General features: G+C 54.8%; 1 protein-coding gene and 1 long non-coding RNA gene across 10 annotated transcripts in view; one reads left to right on the top strand and one right to left on the bottom strand.

The window, feature by feature from the left end:
- DNM1 (dynamin 1) overlaps nt 1-15,006 on the bottom strand; it is a 47,884-nt gene extending 32,878 nt beyond the window's left edge. For 5 of the 8 annotated variants that reach the window (XM_027556413.1, XM_027556411.1, XM_027556412.1 and 2 more), the window contains exons 1-3: nt 14,713-14,972; nt 653-726; nt 272-421 (exon numbers count right to left, since the gene is read on the bottom strand). In XM_027556413.1, the coding sequence (XP_027412214.1) occupies nt 272-421; nt 653-726; nt 14,713-14,873 (385 nt within the window). In that variant the 5' untranslated portion in view covers nt 14,874-14,972. Of the gene's footprint in view, nt 1-271; nt 422-652; nt 727-14,712 lie in introns of all 8 variants that reach the window. The other 3 variants (XM_027556410.1, XM_027556409.1, XM_027556414.1) reach the window with 3 other exon arrangements.
- Nucleotides 13,971-18,649, top strand: LOC113901695. 2 transcript variants are annotated; one of them, XR_003513508.1, is made up of 3 exons: nt 13,971-14,158; nt 16,198-16,408; nt 17,357-17,938. It is a non-coding gene; the product is annotated as an uncharacterized LOC113901695 (long non-coding RNA). The 2 variants fall into 2 exon arrangements; XR_003513509.1 differs by having other exon boundaries at nt 16,198-18,649.
- The last annotated feature ends 1,306 nt before the right edge of the window (nt 18,650-19,955 follow it).

Below are 19,955 nucleotides of genomic sequence, written 5' to 3'. Positions count from 1 at the left end.
ACAGGGCCGGGTTTAGAAAGGACGTGTTTGGGGGCGTGGCCGTAGGTGGGTGGGGTTAGGGAAACGCGGAGGGCTAAAACGGAGACCCGTTAGAGGCGTGGCCAGAGGTGGGCGGAGCCACGGCTCGGTTCGGGGGCCAGAATACGACCTGCCGAGGAGTGAAGCCCGTGAGGCATCGGCTAAGGGGCGGGGCCAAGGAGACGGTTTCCTAAGGGGCGGGACTCGGCGAGGGAGCTGAGAGGCCGGGGGCGGGGCCAGGGTCAGATCTCACCGTGCGGCGAGTAAACGCGGAGGTTGATGGGCACTGGAGAGATGCCCTTGTTAGTGCCGGTCACCCGGTCGGTCTCAGCCTCAATCTCCAGGCGCACCTCTTCGAAGTCAGTGAATTTCTTCCCCTTGCAGTGCAGAAACTCGGCATATTCTGCCCCAGAAGGAGCCGGGCGCGGGGGAGAAAGCATCATAACCAAAGCTTACCTGGGTCTCATCTCCCACTGGGAAAAGACCCCTCACGTAAACACACACACACACACACACACACACACAAAACACTGCCTTATTCTTCCTCCCCCGACAACAAGGCCTCCTCTCCGTTAGGCATTTTTATCCCTGCTGTTCAGATGAGGAATGAGGTCCAAAGAGGGGAAGCCCATACCTGTAGTAGCATTGACCAGCTGCAGGACCAGGGGGCGTCGTGTGACAATGCCAGATCCTCGGGGCAAGAAGTCCCTGCAGTGAATTGAGGATGAGAGGAGAGTCAAGGTCTGAGGAGGCTCCCTGTGTCCCAGGGACGCCTGTCCTGCCACCGGGGGCCTCAAAGCTCCCCGGAAGTGCCTCACCACACCTCAGCCCAAGGGATTCATGAAGGGGAGAGGGCAGCTGAGAAAGATGGAAAAGACCACCCTCAAGTCCTCTGGGTCACAGAATTTGTGAGTCTGAACTGACCCTCAGACCTCTCTCAGTCTGCCCTGTGTTGGTTCTGAGCCAACAGGAAGTCCCTGCCCCAACTCAATCACTGCCATTCAACTCAGGAGAAACTGGGGCATGAGGTGCCCCACCCCAATGCCCAAATGTCCGGTGGCCACAGAGTGGGTGCCAAGGAAATGGAGCTGCACTTCGTCCCCTCCTTTCCGCTGTGGGGAAAGGCAGGATCTCACTTCCCCTTTTCTGGCCCCATCTGGCTGGGGTTGAGGATGAGGGGGATGAGGGAAAGGAGGAAACAAGGAAAAGGACTCATGCTTCTTAAGTGCCTACCACATGCCAGGCTCTTTGTGGGCAATATTTCATGGACTCTACACAATAGCCTCACTAGGAAGACAGTATTATTATCCCCATTTTACAGATGAGGAAACTGAGGCTCAGAGATATTCATGTTGCCCAGCCTGTATCTACTAGACCCTGCAGTAGATCTGTTTGACCCTCTGGTGAAGGCTTTCTGCCCATCATCTCCCAGCAGACCCAGATCCCTTTGAATGACTGGACTGAGGGGGTCTCAAAGTCACTTCCTGCCTGTAGACCTGATGTCTATTCCTCAGACATCTGCTATGTCAATTTCAGCCTCAGCAGTCCTTCTGGCTAACTCTTCAGGGTGCCACTTCTCTCTGTCCTGTCAGCTCTTTTCATCACTCCACCTGTTTACCCACAGCTCCACCCAAGCCAGCACAAGGGTGATGGTGGAGGCCTCTTCAGGGATCAGGCTACTGGGATTAGAAACAGGGGATTGCCAGGATTCAGGAAAGAGGGGAGCTAAGGGGCCACAGAGATCTCCTTCATGGTGAGGCACATGAAGGCCCAGGGAGGGGAAAGCATACACTCAAGGTACTATAGGGCTGGGACAGAGCCAGAACAGAAACCTGGATGCCCTACCCGGAGCCCAGAGCCTGACCTGGACTCACAAAGCTTTCTGTGCCTCAGGTTAAGGGCAGAGTGTCCCCGGAACAACAGAATCAGCCCAGGCTTCTGGGTTCAAGGCCTCATCTGGGGGCCCTGGGGAGGGCTCTTCCATTCTCTGTCCTCACCCTGCCCCACCTCTGGGGAGAGCAGAGACTAATGAGGAGGAGTCAGCCACTTTGTGGGGAAGGAGCATGATAAATCCTGCATTTATCCATCATTTCTAGGTGCCAGGCAAATGCTTTTCATTTGCGCAAGACTGTGAGGTTCAGAAGGGCAGGGCTCGCACTTTTCCATTACAAGAGGTGCTTAATAAATGGGCACTGAGGGAGCGCGGGTTCAGTTCCTTGTCAGGGAACAGAGAGCTCACATGCCGTGTGGCATGGCCAGAAAATTACATTAAAAAAATGGGCGCTGAGGACTTCCCTGGTGGTACAGTGGATAAGAAGCCGTCTATCAATGCAGGCAGGAGATACAGGTTTGATCTCTGGTCAGGGAAGATTCCACATGCCACAGAGCAACTAAGCCAGTGCGCCACAACTACTGAAGCCTGTGCGTCTAGAGCCCGTGCTCCGCAACAAGAGAAGCCACCGCAGTGAGAAGCCTGAGCGCTGCTACGAAGAGTAGGCCCTTATCACTGCAGCTAGAGAAAGCCCGCGGGCAGCAGTGAAAACCCAATGGAACCAAAAATAAATAATAAAAGCGAACTGAATCCCCAAGTCCTCAAAAAGTGCTCTCATATGGAGAAGATAACTTTACGGATGAGGTAACCAAGGCCTCAGAGAGGTGAAATGACTCATTCAAAGTCACCCAGTCAGGAATGGCAGAACCGGGGAATCAAACCCACTGCTGTCGGACCCCAGAGCCTGGGAACTTTCCCATCAAACTCTGCTGCCCTCTAAACCTGAGGAGCCAGACTTGGCTTTTTATGTAATTCAATTAAATTCAGTGTAGAACATATTTGGGAGCAGCTGCTCTGTGCCAGGCCCTGTGCTGGGCCCGGGGGATGGGAGGTGATGAGTCAGACGGTTCCCACCCCAAGGCACTCACAGCGTGGTGGGAGAGACAGACAAGTAAACAGATAATGTGATGCAGTGTGACATGTGCTGGAATGGAGGTGCACCAGGCAGCACAGAGGGGGCGGTGGTTAACTGGGGGGGGAGGGACTTCCTGTCTCTGTCTTTAGCCCTTACTCGTTGACTTCTTTGCAAGGGTGACCCTCTAGTACTTGGGACCCGCCCCCCAGGACTAGAGAGATAGGGCATCTCAGCTCACAGAGGCTGGGGAGGATATGGGGACCTGGGGTCTACCTTCTTCCCCACCTTCTCCTCACCCAGCAATACCATGGCAACAGTGGTTGCCATGGAAACTGCAGGCAGGGCTGGAAAGGATGGGACTCCCCACAGAGAGCCCCTCCCCAGGCAGAGACATGAACCTTCCCTGGAGCTCTAGCCTGAGAGCACCACCCTCCCTCACCCCTTTCCTGCACAGATGGACCCACTTGGCCCTGGCAGGCCTGAGGGGTGGAGGTCCCTGAGGTGCCACATAGAGGGTGTGGGGAACCCAGAGCCCAGCTGGAGGGGTGATCAGGGGTCTGGGCCAGCCTGCTCCGAGTTGCTGCCTCCCAGGGCTACTTAAAGGACAAGCAGCTTATGGGAAGCAGAGATTAGAGCACAGAGCATGTGTGGGAGCAGTGCCTACTCAGACCCAGATTTCCCAGGCTGGGGTGGGGATGGGTGCCCAGGTGGCGAGGGGCCCCATCTTGGCCCTGGCCCAGGCTCTCAGAATTCCCTGGGTGGCTTGTTCAAATGCACATTCCTCAGACAGGCTGGGTTAGAATCTTCAGGGTTGGGGGGCGCAGGGGAGGGGAGGAGGGCATCTGGATTCTAAACACAATCCCCATGTTCCCATCAAGTTTAAGGCTCCTGGCTCGGTGACGAGGAACCAGCGCCAGGCAGAGGCCCTGGGTTCGAGTCCTGACTTGGCCATTCCCCAGCCTGGTGCCCCTGGGCAAGTTGCTTCACCCTCAGGGCCTCAGGGTCCTCAGTTGTAAACCACATGATCTAAAGGAGGCATCATAAATGACCACACGTGGCTGCACAATGATTCCTAGAGCCTTAGCCCATGCCTGGAACACAGTGGGCACTCAGCAGCTGGAGGGAGCTGCCAAGGAGAGCCTCCTGTCCTCAGCCCCCCTCCTTCGGAGAATCCTCCCAAAATTCAGCAAGGAATCCAAGATCCTGAAGAACCGTCTGCCTCACCTCCTCCAGGCACTGAATTGGATCTCAGGATCCTGACCACATAATGTTGGCTGGAAACGATGGACCTCAAGGAAGAGGAGTTTTCAGAGAACATCTCATTCCCTGTCATTGTCCAGGGGGTAGGATGGAGGCCCAGAGACGGGCAGGGAGCTGTGAGGCCGCACAGCAATGGAAGGGATGGCTGAGATGGGCCCAGGACCCGGAAGCCTGCTTCTCAGCTAGGCTCATGCCTGGACAGGCAGTGATGAGCACAGCTGTTCCCACATCCAGACTCAGTGCCTCACTGGCCGCTGGATTCTCACGCTGGGCACAGGATTCTCATGCTGGGCACAGGATGGGCTATCGTAGGGGCTCAGGCAACCCTGGAAGGAGCAAGCATGGCTGAGCAACTCCACAGCTTCCTCCTTTCACCTGGACAGACTGCCCCATACCCTCAGTTAAAGTGCCCCCTGGGGACTTCCTGGTGGTCCAGTGGTAGGGGGCCTGGGTTCGATCCTTGATCAGGGAACTAGATCCCACATGCCACAACTAAACGATGACCCCCTTGGCTGCAACTAAGACCTGGTGCAGAAAAATAAATAAATATTAAAAAAATAATAAGGTGTCCCCTGGCGCCTTCGCACTGGAGATTCGGGCCTGATCTGGTCTCCCGCCAGAGCCACCTCTGCACCTCCCACTAAGCTCCTGGTTTGCCCAAGAGAGGACAGAACAGGTGCTCAGAGAAAAGTGTGCCAGGCCCACCAGCCTCGACTGACGTGTGGGAGGGGTGGATGGGGACATGCCAGCTCCTCCCACTCATTTTGGACAGATGGTGGTTTCCTGGGGAGGCCTTGCCTTGCCATCTGCAGAGGTACCTTCAAACCTGAAGCACAGGGGGGATGAAATAAACACATCTCACCACCTCCAGGCACCACATACGGCCTATCTGAACTGGCACTGTCACCCCAGAGGGGCCTGGAGGAATTATACCCAGAGCTGCCACTCCTAGTCTGACAACTGCTCTGGGACCCTGGTTCCCAAGTCCTGCTGAGCTCAAATACCACCAGAAAGTAGCATGCTTGGGCTGGCGTGCGCCCAGCGGTGGTCATCCTTGTAAGTCTCTTGTTTCCTGGACTCTGATATCAGACAGGCCCGGCATTGGATGTCTGAGCTGTGTGACTATGGATAAATCATCAGACGTCTCTGAATCTCAGTTTCCTTATCAGCAAAATGGGTTTCTGCGAGGCCTATATAACTTAATGTCTGTACTCAGGCATGGTAGCAATGACGAGAAATAAAAGTTGAGGGAGCTGAGCACACAGCCTGGGTTCCCAGGACCATGTCATCAATTGATGCTGCAGGGAGGGAGCTGGAAGATAGGTTTCCTGGGGGCTGGCCAGAAGAGTGGGTGGAGGCCAGAATATTTCCAGCCCAATCTTGCCTTGGAAGTGGAAGGGAAGGGGCCCAACAGACTGTGAGGTGCCTTCTGAAGCAGGGAGCCAGGGTGGAGGCGAGGGAGTGGGTGGGCCAAGAAATACAGTGGGGAGGAGGTGAGACTGCCCCCAGGCAACAAGTCCCTCTCTGTTCCTGCCGCCCCAGGAGGCCCTGGGCTGGCCCATGTCACACAGCCCATGAATTTCCAGCTGAGGTTTAAAGATTTCAGGGCAGCCCTGGCCTTAGCTTCCCCTGGTATTCTAATGTCCTGAGAGCAGGGCCTGGGTTGGCCCTCTTTACCACGGTATTCCCAGCACCCAGCTTGGAGCCTGGCACGGAGCAGGCGTTCGGGACACCCTTGTCGGCCAAAAGACTGATTGGAAGGAGTTTCTCCAATTTTCCCATCACCGCCCTCATTGTACAGATGTGGAAACTGAGGCATAAGAAAGAGGGTCGCCCAAGCTCACAATGCGAGTTGGTGACAGGGTAAGACTGGTGCCCTGGGCCCTGGATTCCAAGCCTGGCACTCTCCCCACAACAACCATTCTTCAATATTAAAGAAAACATGCCATCTTGCTTTTCACCTTATCCTTCCATCCCTCCTACCATTCTTCTTTGCCTCTTTCCTTCCTCCCTCCCTGTCTTCCTCCCCCCTCCCTCCCTTTCTTTCAAGTGTTGATGACTTTATACTTTCAAAACGGAAACGATTTCTTCTGCTCCTGCTTTAAAAAAATCATATGCTCTCTCATTAAATTTTTTTTCAGAAAATACATAAGATGTTGAAAAAATAAAAAGCCACCATCACCCCCAACACCTGGGCCTCAGCATTGTAAACATTTTTATCACTTATAAGAACAGTCATGGCAAACCCTGATGGATTGTTGATTGCTGGCCAAGGATGCTTCCGGGGGCTCTGAAATCTGCATCGTCACGAGGTTTCTTTCGGGGGTGATGGAAGTGGTCTAAAATTGGATTGTGATGATGGTTGCACAAATATGCTAAAAATCGTTGAAGTGTGCACTAAAGATGGGCGAATCTTACAGCATGTAAATTCTACCTTAATAAAGTTGTTTAAGAAACCTGCAGCCTCTTGATTGATGCTCAAACGGCTGTGTGAGGTTGGCATGGCCAGTTTTCCCAACTTGAAGGGGAATAAACAGGCTCAGAGAGACAAAGTCAGGTGCCCCTCATGGACCCGGGCTCTGAGCCACACTTGGGTAGCAGCTCTGTCTAACAGTTCAGCATGGACTTTTCCCAAGTCGCTCAATATGGAGTTACTTCCGGATCCTCATTTCTTTCATTTATTTCTCTGTGCTGGGTCTTTGTTGCAGCATGCAAACTCTTAGTTGTGGCATGTGGGATATAGTCCCCTGACCAGGGATCAAACCCGAGTCGCCTGCATTGGGAGCACAGAGTCTTAGCCACTGGACCACCAGGGAAGTCCCTGGCTTGTTATTTCTTACCACAAACAGCCTGAGGTGAAGGAATCTCAGCTCCACTAAATGATCTCCCTGCTCTGAACCTCAGTTTCCCCATCCATGAAATGGGACACAATACAGCAGCTCCCTCCTATGGCCAATGAGGGGATGTCTCGAGACCCTGACTGTAGAAGGATCTAACTAGCAGACTGCCCATTGGTGCTGTCGTGAGTCACCTGAGTGCCCATCCTGGGCTTGGTGCCTACATGTGCCAGGGAGCATTGCATTCACCTGCTGAGATGTTTCTCCTCTTCTGGGCTGGTGGCCTCATTTCCCTGTGCTAAGATTGGGGACAAAAGAGTGGCACAGTGATAAACAGGTAAAACGTTCATAATAACCTTGGTTGGATCTCCTCTGCCAGGAGCTCTCAGCCCAAGGTCAAGGGCCTCTTTCTTCCTCTGTGGTCCCTCATTCTGGGAGAAAACTGAGTCCTGCCCCACACGTCAAGGTCACGGGCTCGAGGGTGGTCAGGGAAGGCATCCTAGAGGAGGTGTTGGCTGATGTGAGATCTGGAGGTTGAGCCAGTGAAGGAAGAAGACAGAGGTGGGGTGAGGCACCTTCCTGGCAGAGAGAATAGGAGAGTGAGGGAGAGGGACAGCCCATTTCCGCATGAGCTGTAAGATACTTAGGTGGCCCCCGGAGGGGAAGCCCAGCTGGGTACGGCCAGCCTCAGGGGCCCAGCTCAGGAGATAAGGCCCTGCTTGGAGGGCAGGGAGCTAAGAAGGGCTTCAAGCAGAGGCATCGGATTGGGAAGCCCTAGAAAGTTCTGAGTTGCCCGACGGAGAATAGCAAGAGAGGAGTCTGTCCTGGGTGTTGGGTAGGACAAAGGTGATGATGGCCCAGGCACAGAAGGGATGGACTCGGGCAACACCCGCAGGGTCTGTAGGCCGCACTGGATGGGGAGGATGCGAGAGGAGCTGGGACCCGACCCCGGGCCTCTGGCTGGGGCACTGGGAGGGCGACAGAGGATGAGCTGGTTGGATGGCATCACCGATTCAACGGACACGAGCTTGGGCAAACTCTGGGAGATGGTGAGGGACAGGGAGGCCTGATGTGCTGTGGTCTGTGGGCTTGCAAAGAGTCAGACACGACTTGGTGACTGAACAACAACATAGGAATTCCAAGTTGCTAGAGCTGACTGCTGCAAACGGTTGGTACTCCTTAGCCAGAGTTCAGTCCAGGAAGGGGGCAAGAGTGCCCGAGAGACAACCAGGAGAGCAGAGGAGGAGAAGCCAAGGTGTATGGAGAGGCACGCACGGGGGTTGGGGTGAAGAGGGTGGACATTCACATGGAGACAGAAGACCCATGCTGGTTCCTGTCCTGCCTCCGATGCACCGCTGTGTGACTTCAGGCAGGTCCCTTACCCTCTCTGTGCCATTTCACCACTTGAAAACGGGATGATGCTCCTCCTGCTAAGAGGTTGCTGGTTCCAAGAAGACGATAAGCAGCACTGCCCTTGGGCCTGGGGGCTCGGGGCCCTGACCTTGGGCCCCATCCTTGCTGGGATCTCTGGCCTCACCTTCCCATGAAGCAAGGGGTTCCTGGGGATGGAGGGAAGGTGCCCAGCTGGAGCCTGTGCACCCCTCCTTGTCACTGTTGTTTTGGTTGCTCAGTCAAGCCTGACTCTTTGCGACCCCATGGACTGTGGCCGCCAGGCTCTCTGTCTATGGGATTTCCCAGGCAAGAATGCTGGAGTGGGTTGCCATTTCCTCCTTCAGGGGATCTTCCTGACCCAGGGATCAAACCCGGATCTCCTGCACTGGCAGGTGGATTCTCTGCCACTGAGCCACCAGGGAGGCTCCTGTGCAGCCCTCCTAGGCCACACTTAAGTGCCCTGGAACTTTCTCTCAGTCTCAAGTGTACCTCTAGGTTCTTTCCCACCTGTGGGCTGCCCTCAGTGCGAGGAGGCAACCTCGAGGCTAAGGCTGATAGAGCTGGAAGATGAGGGCAGCCCGGGGAGTCCCTACCCCGTCTCAGAACTGAGGAGTCTGAAATTCTAAATTCCACACCATCCTGCCAGGTTGCTTTGAAGGTGTGTTTGTCAAGGTGGGAGGGCAGAACACACTGTAGTTAGCAATTCCTTAGCTTGATTTATAACGGGAATATTTAGACATACGGCACGTGGGCTCCACTTCTGCCTCCTGTTCCAGGCCTGGTAGCACCGCCTCAGTGACTGGCAGCCTCTGCTCCCACCTGACCCCTCTGCACTGGCCTGCCTGTGTCCCCTCCCTGTTTCTGACCCTCCGACCCCAGCCAAGGCAGGGAAACTCGATTCTCCTGACGCCGGGATCAGATGCTGTCTGCCAGAGTCACCTTTCATTCCCAGTTCCTTGGGGCCACTGGGTGGGGCAGGGGGTTGGAGAAGACGTCCTCTGGCAGGGATGGGCACACAGGTCTGGCTGAGGGCATGTGCCAGGAGCATGCTCTGGGCAGGGAGGGGCACAGCATCATGGTCTCTCTGGGTCGGGGTGTCTGAAGGGCCCAAAGCGCCTCCCAGACCAGCCTGATCTCATTGCGATCTCTGTTCCTCACTGCCCTTCTCTCCTCCGGGTTCCACCCCTGGCTTTCCTCAGGGGGGACCCTGCTCCTGGAGTGGTTCACTCTTTTGCCTGACCAAGTCCTATTTTCGCTCAGGTACAGACCTAACTGCTCAGATGCCTTCTCTGGCCCCCTGACGACTCCTGCTCCCTACAACATCAGGCTCCTGGTACCCTTCTTCAAACCCACAACATAAGAGCTGTTTGTGTAATGCAGCCTCTGTCTGTCCCGCTCAGCTGTGAGTCCCCCGAGGACAGGGATGGGTCTGGCTTGTTCACAGCTCTATCCTCAGGGCCTGGCGCACTGCAAGTGCCAAGGAGATGTCAGTTCCCTCCGCCCCTCTACTTGCGATGTCTCAATTATGTCCTAATCCTCTTTGGCCTCAGTCTCCGAATCTGGGAAATGGGATGTAGCCTGAAGTGTTCAGAGGAAGAGACAGATTCTAGTAGTCTGTCCCCCATGGCAGGGGCTGGGGCTGACCAAGAGAAGGGCTCTCAGAGGCCAGAGACTGGCACAAGGTCTGTGCTGGGACCAGAATGCAGACACGGGGGATTGACAGGAGGCAGGGGGCCTGAGCAAAAGGCTTCCCAGCTGGCTCAGGGGTAAAGAATCTGCCTGCCAACACAGGAGCCATAGGAGATGCTGGTTCGATCCCCGGGTTGGGAAGATCCCCAGGCTGCAGTCAGTCCATGGGGTTGCAAAGAGTTAGACACGACTCAGTGACTGACCAACAACTCAGTAAGCCTGAGCTGGGGTAGGCAGAGTCAGCAGAGGAAACCAAAACCCTATCCCCCAGGCTGCCCTTTGGACTCTGGGCAGAGGCTCACTCACCAGGCTCCCTGCCCCACCTGCATCCTTGCCTCTCCTCCCAGCTGGTATCTATGCCCAGGCAGGAACAGAATGGGCACATCCTCTGGGCCAGACCTGACCCTGAGTGCTTTACGGGCATGATGTCAACACTCGCCACAGTCCCTTGATGGAGGTGCTATTATTATCCCCATTTTACAGATGAGGAAGTAGCAGCTGGGCAGGGTTTAAAAAACATGCCCAAGTTTGCCCAGAGTGTAAGTACCAGAGCTAAACTGCAAACCCAGGTCTGATTCCAGAGCCTGAGCACTCAGCCCCTCTGTCACACTCCTGCTGGCCCTGGCCTGCCCGGGGGGCCAAACAGGAGGGAAGATGGGCAGTGCCCGATGGTCAGCATGCCTGGGCCTCAGAGTGAGTGAGGCCAGGGGTGCTGGAGCCTGGAAGCCTATCCCAGGACACCTGACTTGGTGCCGGATGGGTATAGTGGGGAGGGGTCACGCAGCTGGGGGCAGATGAAGGGAAACCTGGGGCCCCAGACATCTGCTCAGAAAGTGCTGGGGTGTCCGGGGGCCCACGCACACTCCACTGTCTGCGCTCACCATCGAGATGATCTCATCTATGCTCACGACTTGACATCCCATCTCTTCCAAATTTATATTTCCAGCCTGCCTTCCCTCTGAGCTTCCGACTTCCATCACCACACTGCCCACCTGACATCTCAGACTCAATGAGTTCAAAACCAAACTCCTGATCTTATCCCCCGACCCCCAGCCTGCTCCTCCCAGATTCCGTTAATGGTACCAATGCCCACCAGGGTCGAGGTGCTAAAGTCATCCTGGATTCTTCTTTCCTTACCTTCTACATCTCATCCCCCGGCAGGTTTTGTGGGACCATCCTCCAAAATACATCCTGAACTCCACCGTTCTCCCCTTCTTTCTGCTAACGCCCTGGTCCAGCCCCTCTTTGCCCAGCGCAGCAGCCTCTGCTCCTGTTTCCTGTCCCCCTTCCCAAGTCACACACATGCTGGAAGCAGCTCAAGTCATTCCACTACTTATGAGCTTCTGATAATAATGAAAACAAACGTAGTTCCTCAGCTTAATCTGAGGCCCCTGCCTACCTCTCCCATGCTGTGTTCACTTTGCTCACCAAACACCAGCCACAGCGCTTCCTTTCTGTTCTTCAGATACCAAATTCGTTACTGCCCCAGGGCTTTTGCATGTGCTGTTCCATCAGCCTAGAATGCTTCTCCCCAAATAGTCACATGACTTCTTGTCCCTCAGTTCTCATCTCAGATGCCACGGATTCCCAGACACCTTCTCTGACCTCCCTGTGGAAAGTGGCCCTTTTCACTCCTAGCGTTGACTATGGCCCCCAGTTTTCTTCTTCACGTACATCTGCTGGATGGCTGAATGAATCAACCTCAGTCTTCCTTTCTGTAAAAGGGAGACAAAGAAAAAGCATAGACCCAGAGCAGCCCTGCCAGGGTCCTGGGCAGCTGCCTGGGCCACCGCCACTGCAGAGATGACAACAGGGCCCTCTTGGGTGCCCGGAAGCCTGGAGCAGCCTCTGCTTCCTCTGATATATTTTCCACTTCCTCTCCATGGGGGGTTGACTCCCGGGAAACCCCAGGAGATAGGGCGGCTGTTACCATGCACACGGGTCTGGGGACCTGGTCCAGGGTGGAGAGGTGGGGATCCATGGCGAGGCAGACTGTGGGGACCCCAGTGGACCTGTGTCCCACTCCAGTCCTGGTCTCCTCACTAGCTTTCATGAGAATCAATTGATGCATTCCCATGCATGCCACTGCATGCTGGGCCCCTACTCTGCCCCAGACCTGCAGTATCCTCCCTGAGTATCCTCCCATGGGGCCGCAGTCAAAGGCTATTGGATTGTGGAGGGCAACGAGAGGGTCCAAGCCTCTGGGGGCAGAGTCTGAATCTCACTTGACCCCTCAACAAGCTAACAGTTGCAGAAGTCAGCTGTGGCTGGCCTGCTGTGCTGTCTACCCCAGGTACCTCTCTCGGTTGGATGGTGGACTCCGAGAGGGCAGTGGCTAGGTCTCCTGGCCCACACAAGCCCCAAACCTAACTGAACATCAATATCTCCCTTCCATGTGTCTATAAAAGGGGGCTTTTACACTCGTGAACTTGCTGGAGCCCCATACCCATGTCTCAGGAAGGCAGGGCAGCAGCTGGCAGTAGGCCCATTCCTCAGATGGGGAAAGTGGGGGCCCATGCAGCTGCACGTCCCTGTGTTCACTGCTGAGTTGGGCTCTTAGAGGTGGTGCGGGCCCCAGATTGGAGCCTGACAGACACGGTCCTTCTTGGCCCTGTGACCTTGGACAGGGTCTCTAACCTCAGTGCCTCAGTTTCCTCCCCTGCAGGGTGGTCATCACAGTACCCACCTCACGGGGCTCTTGTGACCTGTCCCATATAGCCTGGCAGGAGGCACAGGGGAAGGGCCCGGCAGACGGTGGCTGAGGTCAGCTGCCCTCTGGTGCCCCCTGCCCAGAGCACGCAGCAGGCACGGAGCATGCGTGAGTAGAGGGGGGAAAGGCGGGCCTGTGGTTTGTACCCTGAAAAGTGCAGGATGTCCACGACTGTCATCTAAAGCATGATGGGCTCAGGGGCTGTATTACCTCCAGGGTCCTCCCACCCCCCTCGCTCTGACTGTCAGGCCATAGGGACAGGGACCATCTCTGTGTCTCTTGTCTGCATCTCTGCAGCTCTGGGGGAAGGTGGGGTCACATGAGCAGGAAAGAGGTTCTCTGGAAGCCCTTCCCTGGGAGACAGACGGCGCCCCCCCTGCTGATCAGATGGGCCCAGCCGCCCCCACAGTGGCTCTCCCACGTCCCACAGATACATCGTTCAGTGCAGTATCCTTCTCTCTCACCCCTGAGGCTGACACTGGGCCTTCCCAGGTCATTTGAGGCGCGGGGACAACCATCCAGTCTAATCGCCCATATTAGAGATGGGGAAACTGAGGCTCAGAGAGGGCAGTGACTCGCTGGAGATTTCACAGCAGAAATGGCTTGGGACCCAGGATGTCTCAGCCCAGAACTGCCATCCCTGGGATGGGGGGAGGAGGAAGCCCTCTCTGCCTGCCTCCCTCTCTGGCACAGGTCATCCGCTTCTTTACCCATGAAGGTCATTGGAAGAAAGCTAGGGTTTCTGAAGGAGGTGAGGAAGGCAGATGACAGAGTGGGGAGGTCAGCGGCAATTCTCTTGCCTCCTCCCTCAGTCTGCCCAGCCCCCCCAACTCCGCCTCCAGCCCCCCCGGGAGAGCGCCCGCCTCTCTCTCCTTCTCAGCCCCCGGAAAGCCCATCTCTGTCTCCCCTTCTTGGGGAGAGCCTGGGGGGTGGTCACGACCCTGCCTGCCTCCCTAAACCCAGGGCTCTTTGTCTTGGTGGTGGCCCCTGACTCCTTGCCACCTGGCCCTCCCGGCGCCTTGTGGGATCCGAGGCAGGAGGGGGATTAGGTCGTGCAAATGGCTCCCCCCACCCCTCCCAGCCAGCCCGCCTCCCTCCCTGTCTTAGTCATCTCTATACTCCACCGCTTTCTCCCTCCATTCCAATCCCTCTGCCAGGCCACGGGGAGGACGACACTGACAGGCGCCCCCCCTCTCCCCACCAACTCAGGGGCGGCGGCAGGGCAAGGGGCCGGCGGCTCGGGGAAGGCTCAGAGGCCCTGGCTCCCCCAACCCCTCTTCCTCATCCTGCAGTCGCGCCTCCCCCCTCTTCCGCGCTGCGCACGGATGGCGGCCGGAGCCGCAGAGGTGTGTGTGACGGGGGAGACTGTATCTGGTCCCCGATGCTCAAGGGGCCATGTCCTCTCCCAGGGGCGACGGGAGGGGTGTCCCCCCACCGCAGTCCAGGAATCCCCACGAGAGGAGGGGGAGCTGTCCACAGAGCCTGGGGGCACAGGCCCAGGGGTGCTGCCCGCTTCAAGAGACCCCCCCAGAACCGAGGGGAGTCATGCAGGCCCCTCGGTACCCATGAGGGGTTCGGGGTGGGGGAGCAGCCCTTTGCCCGGGTCTGCTGTCTTCCTAAAGGATGGAGCAGAGGAGGGGGGCGTGAGCCCGCGGCCGCAGGCTTGACGTTTGCAGCCCAGCGTGGGTGAGGGGGGTGGAGGGCGCTGCGCCCCCGAAGGGCTCTCGTCGCGGGGGAGGGCCGCCTCCTCGTTCTGGCTGGAGGTGGGGGCGGAGGGGGCCGAGCTGTCCGCCGTGCAGCGCCAGGGGCTCCAAGGTCCCGGCGCCGTCGGGGCCGGGTCCCGAGACCCGGAGGACCCGGGCGCGAGGAGTCCGCGTTCCCGGGGCGCGCCGCTTCCTACCTGCCTACGAAATTCTCGAGCACCGAGCTCTTGCCGGCGCTCTGGCCGCCCACCACGGCGATCTGCGGCAGGTCAAGGTCCGCGTTCTGGCCGATGGCGGAGAAGGCATCCTGCAGCCGGTTGACCAGCGGGATGAGATCCTCCATGCCACGGTTGCCCATGGCTGCGGCTGGCCCAGCAGGCTGCGATCCGGCCGCCGCTTGGGCTCCCGGCTTCGGCTCCGCGGATGCAGCAGCGCGCTCCGACGCTTTTCTGCGCCGCGGGTCCCCCCGCCCCTCGGGGATCGGAGCGCCGCGCTGCGCCGGGGTGCCGCGAGGGGGCGCCCGCAGCGCAGCGGGTCAGCAGCCGTGCGCAGGCGCCGCCCGTGGCACTATGGGGACTGTAGTTTTCAACTTCTGCGGCTTTTGGGGGCGCTCGAGCCGTGTCTGGGGGAGGCACAGATGCTGCATCGCACGTTATCTTTCCTGGAAACGGACAAGGTCTCCTAGGTGCCCTTAGTACCAGACCCCTTGGAGAGTAGTCGTGGCTGCCTCACTCCCTCTTACAGATGGGGAAACTGAGGCTTGAAGGCACGGCCTCCTCCAAGGTCAGTCTTCTGACCTTCAGTTTCACTCGGCTTCATTGCCTTCTACTTTAGGTTGTAACACTAATTTATCTCCTGCATTTCCCTTCCCGCCTTTGGGCCTCAATCTCCCTGTTTCTACAAGGAAAAGATATAGAGCATTAATTTAACAAATATTTACTGAACACGTACTGTAAGCCATATCCTGTTCTAGGCGTTAGAGATATAGCAGTAAACAAGACAGACCAGGTCTCTACCCTCATAGATCTTACAGTGGAGACAGACAGTAAATGAATAAACAGATAAAGGAAACAGTACAAGTGAAGATAGTGTATACTAATAATGACACGAGAAATAAACAGCATATAAAGAGTTCTCTTTAGCCTGGCAGGTTAGGAGGGTTCTCTGTGGAGGTGACAGTTGAGAAGAGACCTGAATGATGAGAAGTAGCTGCTGCTGCTGCTGCTAAGTCATTTCAGTCGTGTCCGACTCTGTGCGACCCCATAGACAGCAGCCCACCAGGAGAATCCACTGTCCCTGGGATTCTCCAGGCAAGAACACTGGAGTGGGTTGCCAGTTCCTTCTCCAATGCATGAAAGTTAAAAGTGAAAGTGAAGTTGCTCAGTCGTGTCCGACTCTTAGCGACCCCATGGACTGCAGCCTACCAGGCTCCTCCGTCCATGGGATTTTCCAGGCAAGAGTACTGGAGTGGGTTGCCATTGCCTTCTCCGAAAAGCAGCTAGCCAGGCCAAATGAACAGCAGGTACAAAGGCCCTGACACTTGGAAGGGCCTTCTTGGGACAGTTGGAACGTCTTGTCCTGGTAAGTGAAGTCTTCTCCCCAAACCATCAGGGTGGTGGTAAAACAGTAGGGCTCGAATCCAGGACTCTTGAAACCCTACCCTATTTATTTTTTTCACATAGAAAGACCATGGGACCCCAAGCCAAGCTGTCCACCTCTGCATTTAAGGAACCTAACTGGGACTTCCCACAAGGAGACTAGGGAAGAGAGAACAGAGAACAGAGAGAGAACCCTGGAGAACAGAGGAGCCTGGAGAGCTACAGTCCATGAGGTTGCAAAGAGTTGGACATGACTTCGAGACTGAGCAAAAACAGCAGCCCTGTTCTACTGGGGGTCAGTAGGTCACCATCTGTGAACAGAGTCGGGGCCACTGCTGGGAGATCAGTAGTCTGTAAATTGGAGACTGTGGTTCATTCACTCATTTAAGACATATTTATTAAGCCAGGAGCTTTGCTAGACCTCAGAGATAAAGCAGGGAGCAAAATGGATGAAGCCTTTACCTTCATGTGGCTTATAGTCTAGTAGAAAAAGAAGGACAAAGTACAAATGAGCCAATGAATATGACTGTCAGATAGTCATGAGTACTTTGGAAGACAAGAAAGCTGGAGAAGCTGGAGGTGGGGGCTGTGTTGCTGTTTTGCATATAGTGGTTGGAGGAGGATTCTGGGAAGGTAAAAATTTGAGCAGACCTGAAGGAAGTACGGGAGTAACCCATGTGGACATCTGGGGAACATCTGGGCAGAGAGGAAAAAGCGGATCCCATTCCAAGAGCATGACCTGGGTCTTAGATGAGCTGTGTGATCCAGGTTCCTCCGTATCTTGGAGCCTCAGTGATCTAATCTGGGTAATGGGGATAATGATAGACTGGAATGCCCGTGAAGGGCATGGCCCCGGCCTGAGGCTCAGGCGACCCTTATTAAACCACTGCTTTGAGAATGCTGATGATCACAACCTTCCAGAGAGCTGGATGTGGATGTGGAACTGCACATCCTGTGTGGCTGCTCCCAGCCAGCCCGTTGTTATGCTCTGAGAACCAGAGAGGGCAGAGATGAAGCCTGGATTGGTGCCATTCATTTATTTAGAGGGTGCCAGTTACACTCTGCCTAGAGGGGCGCCATTGTGGCTGGTTTGTTTTTCCTAATTACAGTAGAGAAACATATTGTATTAATCAGAATTTACACAGTATTTGAAAACTTCTGATCATCCTTCCACCCAGAGATAACCACTATTTAGAGTTTATTCTCTGGTTTATCCCATGTATATTCATTTTGTTTTTTACAGAAATGGGATCATACTATAAATCCTGTCTTGCTGAATCACCCATGCCAGACGAGCAGCCTGGATATCACCCTGAGTTGGTCAGAAATACACAATCTCATGCTTCACTCATGACCTGCTAGATCACAACCTGCATTTAACAAGAATCAAGAGCCCCGGAGATTCCTGTGCACAGGAATCTCATCAGAGCTGGAGAAGCTCTAATATATATTATTATATGCAACTTGTTTTTTTTTAGCAACAGTAAGTCTTTGAGGTCTCTCAGTGTAAGAACAGATTGGTCAAGTTCCTTGTTCGCAGATGCATAATTTCCCGCTGTTTAGTAGTGCTTTGGTTTTGTTCTCGGGTTCGGTGAAAATGATTGTGCCAGGCTTGAAGAATGGATGGATAAAATGCCACTTGGGGGTGTGTGTGTGGAGAAGGGTTGATGTTCTGGGCAGAGGAATCAGCATAAGCAAAGGCATGGAATCAGAAAGGAAATGAACCTGATATCTACACTGGCCTCATTCCCATGGGGCTTCCCAGGTGGCTCAGTGGTAAGGAAACCTCCTGCCAATGCAGAGGATGCAGGAGACAAAGGTTCAATCCCTGGGTCAGAAGATGCCCTGGAGGAGGAAATGGCAACCCACTCCAGGATTCTTGCCTGGGAAATCCCATGGACAGAGGAACCTGGCAGAGCTACAGTCCATGAGGTCAGAAAGAGTCGGACATGACAGCGACTGAGAGCACGCACACACACACACACACACACACACACACACTCATTCCCACAGGGCTTGGTGAGGACCAAAGGAGGGATGCTGCAGGTGGTTCTCCCAGGTGCTGAGAAGCTGGGAGTCCCGAAGGCCAATGAGTTAAATGAGAGAAGTGGCTTTGACCCTCTATTTTGAGCCCTAACGAGGGAGAATTCTCTCTGGAGCCCTTGAAGCTGTAACCACCACTGTACTGGCAGATCAGCAACAGGAACACTCATTGGACATTTCTCCCTGGGCCAGATTACTGGGCTGAGAGAGTCAACCCTCAGGACGGGGGAGGAGTTCCTATTAGTTCTCCTTGACAGATGAAGCAACTGAGGCGCAAAGAAGAATGTGACTGAGGGCACAAAGCCAGAAAATGATGGAGTGAAGATGTGAATGGAGCTTGGTGAGACTCTGGGCTTCCATGTTTATAGCCTATACTGCACCAGCTGTTGTAATCTGCATGCTTTTAATGCACATGAAATGAAATGCTAGTCCCTTCTGATGGGGTTTTTGTTGGGCATACAGCAGGTGCTCAATAAATGCTGACTGTATTGAATTTCTCAGTGGCTTTATTATGCAGCACTTAGCCAAGCCATTATATTTAGTCATGACGTCTGCTCAGAGTCTGGCCCTTTGGATTCATTCATTCTTCAACAGGCTTTTAAAAAAAATGTTTACTTATGTATTTGGCTGTGCCAGGTCTCAGCTGTGGCACGTGGGGTCTTCAATCTTCGTTGCAGGTGTGATCTTTTTTTTCAGTTGCTGAATTCAGGATCTTTAGTTGTGGCATGTGGGATCTAGTTCCCTGACCAGGGATCAAGGCTGGGCCCCCTGCATTGGGAGCTTGGAGTCTTAGCCACTGGACCACCAGGGAAGTCCCTCTTCAACAGGTATTGATCAGGTACTTCATGCCAGGCCTCAAACAAGACATAAGGGGATGAAGAGGTTAGCAAGATGCAGAAGCTGAACCCTCCTAGAATGTGGATCACAGGGGAGAGAAAGACAAGAAAGTAGTCCAGGTGGATGAAGCCAAGACACCTGGCTGTGTCAGGCAAGGTCACTGTGGAAGCCAGCTGGGCCAGGCTGGGGCTCTACATAGTGCCTTTCTCCGTGTGGCTGGGGGCTGGGCACCAAGATTTCCCAGGGGCTTTGGGGCACCAGTGGTCCAGGCATCTGTGCTTGCACTGCCTCATCTTACAATGAGGAGCTCCCCATAAGTCTGGAACAAGGCACATACTCTTGTGTACTGAGGATCAAGGGTACAGTTCTGTTGCTAGACTGCCCAGTGTTCAAATCCCACGCCAACCACTATCTAACCCAGTGACCTTAGACAAGTCATTTCACCTACCTGGACCTCAGTTTCTGCATCTGCAAAAAGGGGATAAGACTATTAACTATCTCATAGGGTTATATGAGGAGGATTCAATGATGTAATAATTCAGAGAAAATATGAGAACAGTGCCTGAAACAGTGAATAATTAGAGCCACGATTACTGTGATTATAATCATCATTACCACTGTACTGTCTAAAGAAACTTCAACCTCATGAAGGTAGCAAAGGATGTCACCTCTTTTTTTTTTAAATTTATTTTATTCATTTAGCAGTGCCGGGCCTTAGTTGTGGTATGAGAGATCTTTAGTTTCGGCATATGAACTCTGAATTGCAGCATGTGGGGTCTAGTTCCCTGAGCAGGGATTGAACCTGGGCTCCCTGCATTGGGAATGTGGAGTCTTAACCACTTGGCCAACAGGGAAGTCCTGGGCTGTCACCTCTTGGTGGGAAGGTTAAAGGATTGTAGACACGCCAGGATTTGTCCAGGAGAGACAGAGCTAGGTCTGGAGGCATGGACTGGGGGCCAACT

The sequence above is a fragment of the Bos indicus x Bos taurus genome, chromosome 11, assembly GCF_003369695.1.
Source record: "Bos indicus x Bos taurus breed Angus x Brahman F1 hybrid chromosome 11, Bos_hybrid_MaternalHap_v2.0, whole genome shotgun sequence".
NCBI classification, from domain to species: domain Eukaryota; kingdom Metazoa; phylum Chordata; class Mammalia; order Artiodactyla; family Bovidae; genus Bos; species Bos indicus x Bos taurus.
Note: the sequence above shows the minus strand (reverse complement) of the source record. Positions and strands in the feature narration are given on the sequence as shown.